This window comes from Pollachius pollachius, assembly GCF_949987615.1.
Source record: "Pollachius pollachius genome assembly, chromosome: 13".
Classification (NCBI taxonomy): domain Eukaryota; kingdom Metazoa; phylum Chordata; class Actinopteri; order Gadiformes; family Gadidae; genus Pollachius; species Pollachius pollachius.
In genome coordinates, this window is record NC_136946.1 from 15,748,636 (window position 1) to 15,758,635 (window position 10,000).

Below are 10,000 nucleotides of genomic sequence, written 5' to 3' on the forward strand. Positions count from 1 at the left end.
CACTTTGTGTTATGAGAATTACACAATGGAAAAATCCCATCCCAAACATTTTCCATTGACTTGGTGAGTGGTCTTCTCTCATCCAGTATGTGGCCCGTTAGATAAGCTTCACCAACACGTGGTCAACAGGTGGTCAGGGCTTCACCAACAGGCGGTCAGGGCTTCACCAACAGGCGGTCAGGGCTTCACCAACAGGTGGTCAGGGCTTCACCACCAGCTGGTCAACAGGCAGTCAGGGCTTCACCAACAGGCGGTCAGGGCTTCACCAACAGGCGGTCAACAGGCGGTCAGGGCTTCACCAACAGGCGGTCAGGGCTTCACCAACAGGCGGTCAGGGCTTCACCACCAGCTGGTCAACAGGCGGTCAGGGCTTCACCAACAGGTGTCAACAGGCGGTCAGGCCGCTCCCTGGTTAGTTCAGACGATAATTACGATAATTAATATTAATATTCACCAATATATATTTGTAAACCACAAACTCAATCGAAATCCCCCGATGGCTTGGTTACATATGAGGTTGACTATCACTATTCCACCAGGGATAAGCTGCACACTCAACCAGCTCTCTGGTGGCTCAGCCATCAACAACGTTGACCACACCATCACCCAGGACCAAGACGCATAATCCATCCCTCTCCAATGCCTCGGCAGTTTGTGATGTTGATTAATTACTCAACAAAGCTCAACATTATTAAGGTTAGCCTCTGATGGCACTTTAGTCATACATTCATTGACAAATATTCCATTAACGTTTTAAGGAAAACCCGCAATTCATAATGCCCAGCTTAATGCTATGAAATCAAACCAACCCTTGGCCGACCCAAGGTTGCTCAGGCGGTGAAAAGTGAAAACGTATTGGGAGCATATCTAATAACTTTTCACTAATTTAGCAGATACATTTTTTTAATCCAAATCCAAATTCCTATACTAATGGAGGAGCAGGTAGGGGTCAGCCTTTTGCCCCTGGATGCCCACAGGTACGTTTGGACATTTGGCATCGAACCCGGAACATTTCACTGAGTCAAACAGCCCAGCTACTGGACCAACCTACCCCATTTCTTCTCTGGGAAGATTTACTTCCAAAAATACAATTAATTAGTAATTAAAACAAAATGTAAAAAAATGAATAAATAAAACTCAAGGCATTAATAAAGAATAATTATGTATTCAGCATTTGAATAACGATGTGGGACCTTGTGGGCGCAGATCCAGACAGGAATAGACGGACGTGTTTGTTGGTGTTTGTGTTCCCCCTGCAGTATCCTGTACGCAGACATCGTGGGATTCACACGGCTCGCCAGCGACTGCTCCCCGGGCGAACTGGTCCACATGCTCAACGAACTCTTTGGGAAGTTTGACCAGATTGCCAAGGTAACGCACCAGCGAGAATATTCATTCACCTAGGGCTCCGGACATGCACACAAACATACCACCTACAACACACACACACACACACGCACGCACGCGCGCGCACGCACGCACGCACGCACGCACGCACGCACACACACACACACACACACACACACACACACACACACACACACACACACACACACACACACACACACACACACACACACACACACACACACACACACACACACACACACACACACACACAGACACACACACACAGACCAAACCATGTTCCGTTGACTGCTGCAGGTTGGAGTGTGTGGTTGTCCACAGCTCTCCAGGGCTTGCTGTTGTTATGATTTGGACATCTGAGTCATGCTCAACCTCCTGGGTTCCTTGGCCTCAGCCCCCCCCCCACCTCATCACCCCCCCCACCCGTCCTCACCCACCACCCCCCCCTCTGTCCGAGCGGCAGGCCTTCAGCCAGAGTTAGCTCTGGTCCAGACGGCACTGAAGCACCAGCAGCCTGCAGGGGGATAAGGGGGAGGGAATGTGGGTTTGGGTTACTGTGAGTGCAGCTCGGTTAAGGTTAGGGTCGGGTAGGGCTAGGGTTAGGGCAGGTGGTTTAAGGTAAGGGTAAGGCAGATGGGTTATGGTGAGGGTTAGGGCAGGTGGGTTAAGGGTTAGGGCAGGTGTGTAAGGGCTAGGGTTGGGGCAGGTGGTTTAAGGTAAGGGCCGGTGGGTTAAGGGTTAGGGCAGGTGGGTTAAGGGTTAGGGCAGGTGTGTAAGGGCTAGGGTTGGGGCAGGTGGTTTAAGGTAAGGGCCGGTGGGTTAAGGGTTAGGGCAGGTGGGTTAAGGGTTAGGGCAGGTGTGTAAGGGCTAGGGTTGGGGCAGGTTGTTTAAGGTAAGGGCCGGTGGGTTAAGGGTTAGGGCAGGTGGGTTAAGGGTTAGGACAGGTGAGTTAAGGTAAGGGTTAGGGCAGTTGGGTTAGGGTTTGGGCAGGTGGGTTAAGGTAAGGGTTAGGGCAGGTGGGTAGGGGTTAGGGAAGGTGGGTTAAGGTAAGGGTTAGGGCAGGTGGGTTAAGGTAAGGGTTAGGGCAGGTGGGTTAAGGGTTAGGGTTAGGGAAGGGGTGTGTGTGTGTGTGTGTGTGTGTGTGTGTGTGTGTGTGTGTGTGTGTGTGTGTGTGTGTGTGTGTGTGTGTGTGTGTGTGTGTGTGTGTGTGTGTGTGTGTGTGTGTGTGTGTGTGTGTGTGTGTGTGTGTGTGTGTGTGTGTGTGTGTGTGTGTGTGTCGTGGTAAGATGAGTTTGATGGGGGAGGAGGGCTCTATTTCAACTCTCCCCCTTCATATGACTTACATTCCATCTGCCTCACTCTCATTCCTCTCTCTCTCTCTCTCTCTCTCTGTCTCTCTCTCTCTCTCTGTCTCTCTGTCTCTCTCTCTCTCTCTGTCTCTCTCTGTCTCTCTCTCTCTCTCTCTCTGTCTCTCTCTGTCTCTCTCTGTCTCTCTCTCTCTCTGTCTCTCTCTCTCTCTGTCTCTCTCTCTCTCTCTCTCTCTCTCTCTCTGTCTCTCTCTGTCTCTCTCTGTCTCTCTCTCTCTCTCTCTCTCTCTGTGATGCAGGAGAACGAGTGCATGCGTATCAAGATCCTGGGGGATTGCTACTACTGTGTTTCTGGGCTGCCTGAGTCCCTCCCCCACCACGCCAGGAACTGCGTCAAGATGGGCCTGGACATGTGTGAGGCTATAAAGTAAAACACCTAACCCCTCTGCTGCACACACACACACACACACACACACACACACACACATTATGACTGCATGTATAATATAATATTTATATTGCATTATTAAACTGTATGAATTATTCCCATGAAGAGTTTTGATCATTATTCTACCAAATGATTCTACTCATTGCTTACGTAAACCAACAGGAAGGTCCGAGATGCCACTGGGGTTGACATCAACATGCGTGTGGGCGTGCACTCCGGGAACGTGCTGTGCGGTGTCATTGGACTACAAAAGTGGCAGTATGATGTCTGGTCACATGACGTCACACTGGCCAATCATATGGAAGCAGGGGGTGTGCCAGGGTTAGTCCTAGCCAATAAAAATGCTGTAAATGTCAGGAGCAATTTACTGTCCTGTACCTGTCCTGTATTAGAGTCACTTTGGAAGATATAATCTGCAGAAGTGAGCCAATCAATACCCTCCTTTCTCCTCCTTCCCTTCCTTGCTTCTCCTCTCCTCTCTTCCCCCTGCAAAGGAGAGTGCACATCTCAGAGGTGACCTTGGAGCATCTGGACGGCTCTTATAAGGTGGAGCCTGGGGATGGACCAATCAGAGACTCCTACCTGAAGGAGCATGGCGTAGTCACCTACCTGGTGGTCAACCCAAAGGTCAGCAGACAGACCCGCCCTCTACTGATGTCAGCCTATTGGCCTGTCTGCATAGGACGTTATGGACGTTATGTGTCTAGCTCGCAGCTTAGCATGTACGCAGTTGGTTTCTTTCAAAGAAACCAACTGCTAGGAGACCAGTTGGTTTCTTTCTTCACATTTACAGAAGTGTTGAGAGGTGACTTGGTGAAACCAGGCATGCTGAGGGGACCCCCCCCCCCCCCTTACACCAGCACAAACTAGTGTCAAGCCCTGCCAGATTTCAGCTATAACACTAAGAAATGCTAATTAACAATGAAAATTGCCCAACCCTAAGCAACCAGTCTCTATTCAATTTACATTTCTTGTAATTTAGATTTTAGCTTATGCAATGTTTTCCAAGCATTGCGCATACATGGTATTTTCCTGGCCCTGGCCCGTGCCATCTGGTAACATCACTTTGTAGTTTGTACCGCCATGACAGCGACCAGACTGCCCTGAGGCAAACATTACAGAATGAATAAGGAGAGCTTCCCTAAGAGCGTATTCTCACCTTTTGTCTATCACTGTAAAGATAATAAATGATAGAAATAAAAGCAAAACAGGAGTTAACATTGCATAGCTTTTCACCACTGGAGACAGCAGTTGGCAGGTAAAGGAATAGGTTGATGCTGAACTCGGAATGTTTCTTCTAGACTGGCAGGTAAACAACTGTTTACGTTGGTTAAGTGGCATTAGCTTATAAAGGAAGCTAATTGTATATATTTATAGTGATAAAGTGTAAAGTCAGCTGTTTGTTGAAATGAAGTTCAGAGCAGTTATAATACAATAGGGGTGGACATCACAACCTTTTGGTAATATTTAGTATTTGTTGGCGTGTGGACGACTAATTTGGCCAAATCGTGGATGTTGCACCTTTAAAAACATATTTGGATGAATACATAGGCATTCATAAATATTACATTGCTACATAGAAATACATACAAATGATAAAGGTTATCCCTACCCTTTTCTATTCTTTCAATTTTGCAAAAAATAGAAAGATTATGCGACAGGGGGAACATTTTGTAGTGATAATAATCCTTTCCGATAATAAACAAGAGCACTGCCATTGTCGTGCGAGTACAAAGGTATACGTACGCTAGCCGGAGCATCGGCTCACCAGGGTAAGGGAGGTCAATTGGCTGTTGATCTTTGGATCACCACTTCACACACCGCTGCGTTTAGTAGCCACTCGTCAGGTGACCTTTGCTCTTCCTGTTTACACAACATAACAGGCTCTAGTGGGCAGCCGGTTACATGGATATCAAAAAATAAAAGAATAATAGCGCTGTCGCAGAAGTTCTGTTTCTTAAACCCTTAAACCCTTCGTACTGACGTGTTCTGCTCCTCCTCTGCTGCACCTCCTCCTCACCTGCTCCTCCTCACATGCTCCTTCTCCCCTCCTTCTCCTCCCTGGTCCTCCCTGGCTCCTCCTCCTCTTCTCCTCCTCCTCTCCTCCTCCTCCTCTGCTCCTCCTCCCCTCCTCCTCCTCCTCCTCTGCTCCTCCTCCTCCTCTCCTCCTCCTCCTCCTCCTCCTCCTCTGCTCCTCCTCTCCTCCTCCTCCTCCTCCTCCTCCTCTCTTCCTCCTCCTCCTCCTCCTCCCCTCCTCCTCCTCCGCTCCACCTCCTCTGCTTCACCTCCCTATACATCCCTGGCTCCTCATCTTCTCCTCCACCTCCCCGGCCCTCCCTGGCTCCTCCTCCCCCCCCAGACGGACCGCCACAGCCCCAGCCTGGGGGTGCGGTCACGGCCCTCCCTGGACGGGGGGAAGACGAGGGCGTCTGTCCGGATGACCCGCTACCTGGAGTCCTGGGGGGCCGCCAAGCCCTTCGCCAACCTCCACCACCGGGGCAGTATGACCAACGACAACGGCAAGATCAAGACCACTGTGAGGACCCACGCCGACACCACCCGGTCACACACACGACGACACCACCCGGTCACACACACGACGACACCACCCGGTCAAACACACGACGACACCACCCGGTCACACACACGACGACACCACCCGGTCAAACACACGACGACACCACCCGGTCACACACACGACGACACCACCCGGTCACACACACGACGACACCACCCGGTCAAACACACGACGACACCACCCGGTCACACACACGACGACACCACCCGGTCACACACACGACGACACCACCCGGTCAAACACACGACGACACCACCCGGTCACACACACGACGACACCACCCGGTCACACACACGACGACACCACCCGGTCAAACACACGACGACACCACCCGGTCACACACACTGCGGTGACACCACCCGGTCACACACACTGCGGTGACACCACCCGGTCACACACACTGCGATGACACCACCCGGTCACACACACTGCGGTGACACCACCCGGTCACACACACTGCGGTGACACCACCCGGTCACACACACTGCGATGACACCACCCGGTCACACACACTGCGGTGACACGATCACTCACACATGCATAGGACACAGTCACACACACACTCACACCGCACAAAGGCACACCTGTTCAACACAGTCAAACACTCACACACACATACACACACACACACACACACACACACACACACACACACAGTGGTAATGATCTTGTTTTGCGTTCCCTGTGTCGGTGACACTTGTTGCAGGATGTTCCGATGGGCCAGTACCACTTCCAGAGACAGGAGAGGTGAGACAGCAAGCGATGATGGCTGTGAATGAATGTCAAGGTAATGATAACACAGGTTGCTAACCTGTGTGCTAATCCCGTGGGCTAACCTGTTTTTATATTGTTGTAGGTCTAAGTCCCAGAGGAGAAGGTTTGAGGAGGAACTCAATGAGAGGATGATTCGCACCATTGACGGCATCAACTCCCAGAAGTCAGTTGGACATCCCACACTTTTAGAAAGCATGTTGTCAAATGTAAAGGAAAAGACTGATAAGCCTATAATCCAACCACACTATTATTAAGCTCTCATTAGGTTTTTCAATTAGAAAACAGTGTAACCATCAATTACAGTTAACTAAAACAGTGTTTTGCGTACGAGAGTTTTGTATGTTGCAAACAATAAAAAGAGTTCCTTGAAGTTGTGAAATGTGTGTGTGTGTGTGTGTGTGTGTGTGTGTGCGTGCGTGCGTGCGTGCGTGCGTGCGTGTGTGTGCTTTCATGCGTTTTGTCTCTATCCACCACGTGTAAACGCCCTCCCCCTCCTCTCTCTCTCTGCAGACAGTGGCTGAAGTCAGAGGACATCCAGAGGATCTCTCTGTTCTTCCACAACAAGGCCCTGGAGAATGAGGTAGGCATCAGCCCTCAGCCCCCTTAGTCAAAGGCAAAGTCAGCTTTATTAAACACAAAATATGTGGCAGAAAAATAGAGGAATTGAAATTACGTTTTATCGCCGACCGATGTAGCAATAACGAGAAAAGGATCAAATTACGTAAAATAAAACAAGCAGTGCAAAAGAAAAGGCAATGCAAAACGGTATATATCAAATAAAGTTTAAAAAAAGTAATTTGAATGAAATATACGAAATGAGTTCTTGGGGGAACTTGGAGAACTATATTATTATTCCTATTACACCCTTCTTATTGTATCTTCTGCTCTGGTCTGAACAGTACAGGTCCACGACGCTGCCGGCCTTCAAGTATTACATCACCTGCGCCTGCCTCATCTTCTGCTGCATCTTCGTAGTGCAGGTCTTGGTGCTGCCCAAGTAAGTAGGCCTGCTGTACTTGGTTGAAGGTTTGCCTTCAATAGTTACATTTACGAGTTGTATTCATTTAGATGATTATTCTATCCGAGCCAACTTAATAACAAGGCGTTTTGAAATTGTTATTCTGCCACTTTCTCTTGTACGACCTTAACCATCAAGATTCCACACTGGAAGAGGCTCACTGAACACTAGACCAAGGCTCAAGTTTTGCACTGATTGCCAAAAGGGGCTCGCTATAGCAATCAACTGAAAATAAAAAATGAACGTATCCTCCAACCCTGTGTCCCTCCTCGAGATTAACCCATTTGCTACCTAGAACAACCGTCCTTGATTTTTTAACAATGCTTAAATCAGGCAATAGGGTTTTATATTGTGGTGAAAATCTTCTTGGATACATCATCTATGGTCAATATCTTCATCTAACTAAATTATCCAATTCAACTTGGATGGCCACAGCTTTGAACAAAGACTGTTGTAAAGTGCTATTTAGAAATGTAATTTTTCCACAATATTTTTCAACAATTTAAACACCATTATTGTGACATTATCACACCTTTGGCCCAGGACTTGAATAAACTGTTGCCTAGCAATTTAAATAAAAAGCAGTTACTGTATATCTCTCATGGATTGAATGGAAAAATCCAACACAAATCACCATTGAAACACCACAATGTAATGTGTGTGTGTGTGTGTGTGTGTGTGTGTCTGGGGGGGGGGTGTGTGTGTGTGTGATGTTGTGTGTGTGTGTGTGTTTATGCGGTTGTGTGTGTGTGTGTGTGTGTGTGTGTGTATGTGTATGTTTGTCTGTGTGTGCGTGTGTGTATTTGTTTGTGTGAGTGTGCATTTGTTCATCTGTCTCTACCAGAACTGCTGTTCTAGGGATATCCTTTGGGCTGGCATTCCTGCTGTTGGCATTGATCCTGGGGATATGCTTTGCTGGCCACATTCGGGTGGGTTGCCTGATCTAACACACACATAAATGTCTTTCAATGTATTGTAAGTGTTGGCAGAATTTTTCTCACTCAAAAAAACTACTTGTATTATTCCGATTCGCAGAGACGATGTGTAAATCTATGTGGTTATTCAGACATCTATGCATTTCTTTAAGAATAAATACACAAACAACCGCAAACTTGCACAAAACATGGTCAACAATGCAACTATTATCGTGATTATGCAGTCTTTAGTTGAATACATTACAAATACTACACACAACTAATTGATTACAAGTCTATGAATCCACATCTGCGAGTTTCGAATGCAAATACTATTTTTTTTGTTGTTGTTGTTTTTACCATCAAGCACTCTTAAAAATATGTTTCCAATAATACTCAGAAGAAGAATCCTTTTCGTAAGTCGTCCAGTTCAGTTTGATAAAATAAAAAAAACACTGTCTCTCTCTGTTTCCTGGAGAAAAATTTCAGAGATGCCTGTACCATAGATTTTCTATGGTGCAGACCAGCGTTTGCGTTAAGAGGATGGCAATATAGATGATGTTACCAAAGGCTGAATTGCAAATGTTGTTTTACCCCATGTTGTTCAAGTGCCAGGGCAGGTAGGTGCACTGTGGCCCCAAACGGAGAGGTGGAGCCCAGGGGCATTCTAAAACAGGCTCCAGACACACAGTACCACGACCAGCAACACAATGAATTCAGCGTATGAAGAGTGTCTCTTTTGCATCCACCATCCACCTGTCCCTCTCTCTCTGAGTTCTGTCTGTCTCTCTGATATATGTCATCCGCCTGTCTGACCCTCTTAGGCCTGTCTGTCTGAGGTCTATTTGTCTGTATGCTCAGCAGGGAGCGGGCAAGGCCTCCTTCTCCTGGCTGCCCTCCTCCTCGGCCACCATCATCGCCAACCAACCCTGGCTGCGGTTGGTCCTCACCATGACCACGATGGCCCTCATCCTGGTCATGTCCGTCTTCAACATGGTGAGGTGCTCCTTTGTTAGTGCACAATGTTGATGTGTCTTGACATTGGAAGCAACTAGCTCACTGAAGTGAACTGTGAAAGTGAAATATGAATCCAAGTCAAACGGTGTTTGTTCTTTATCCCCCCCCCCCGCGCCCTTCCATCAACACTGGCCAGTTCTTCTTGGAAGACCAAATGCAGACGCCATCCATGTCTGTGAATCTCACCAATGACAGCCAGTCCCAAGGCCCAGCCCACAACGAGGGGGACCACAAGTTCTATCTGCCTGTGAGCGATACCGTTGACGTGCACATGTGTCTACATCGATGGGGTTAAAGGGCAAATTATGGTCCCACGTTTACGCAACGCAAGGGAGTTACGGACCCCTCACGTCCTTGCGGACCCTCCTTTGCGTCCACCGCAAAGGGCCGGACGTGCGCCTCCCAAAAAATCGTAACCTTCTGTCGAGACGACCCAGCAGCAAGGGCTGTGATTGGTCCGCTCACTAAAACCCGACGCAGAACCACAAACGTTCAGGACTGCGTCGAAGCGTCTGCGTGGTCATTGCGTGGTGTGAACGTGGAACCATAATCAGCCCATAAGGGCTCAACATACAA

The 10,000-nt window shown here is 48.3% G+C and overlaps 1 protein-coding gene across 1 annotated transcript in view; it reads left to right on the forward strand.

Moving 5' to 3' along the window:
• adcy2b (adenylate cyclase 2b (brain)) overlaps window positions 1-10,000 on the forward strand; it is a gene marked incomplete at its 5' end in the record, with an annotated part of 33,199 nt that overhangs the window by 14,703 nt on the left and 8,496 nt on the right. Inside the window, 12 exons of the mRNA XM_079749760.1 lie at window positions 1,260-1,371; window positions 2,975-3,102; window positions 3,286-3,444; window positions 3,618-3,750; window positions 5,483-5,659; window positions 6,408-6,448; window positions 6,558-6,638; window positions 6,986-7,055; window positions 7,375-7,472; window positions 8,338-8,422; window positions 9,269-9,403; window positions 9,561-9,671. Of these exons, the coding sequence (XP_079605886.1) occupies window positions 1,260-1,371; window positions 2,975-3,102; window positions 3,286-3,444; window positions 3,618-3,750; window positions 5,483-5,659; window positions 6,408-6,448; window positions 6,558-6,638; window positions 6,986-7,055; window positions 7,375-7,472; window positions 8,338-8,422; window positions 9,269-9,403; window positions 9,561-9,671 (1,330 nt within the window). The remainder of the gene's footprint in view (window positions 1-1,259; window positions 1,372-2,974; window positions 3,103-3,285; window positions 3,445-3,617; window positions 3,751-5,482; window positions 5,660-6,407; window positions 6,449-6,557; window positions 6,639-6,985; window positions 7,056-7,374; window positions 7,473-8,337; window positions 8,423-9,268; window positions 9,404-9,560; window positions 9,672-10,000) is intronic.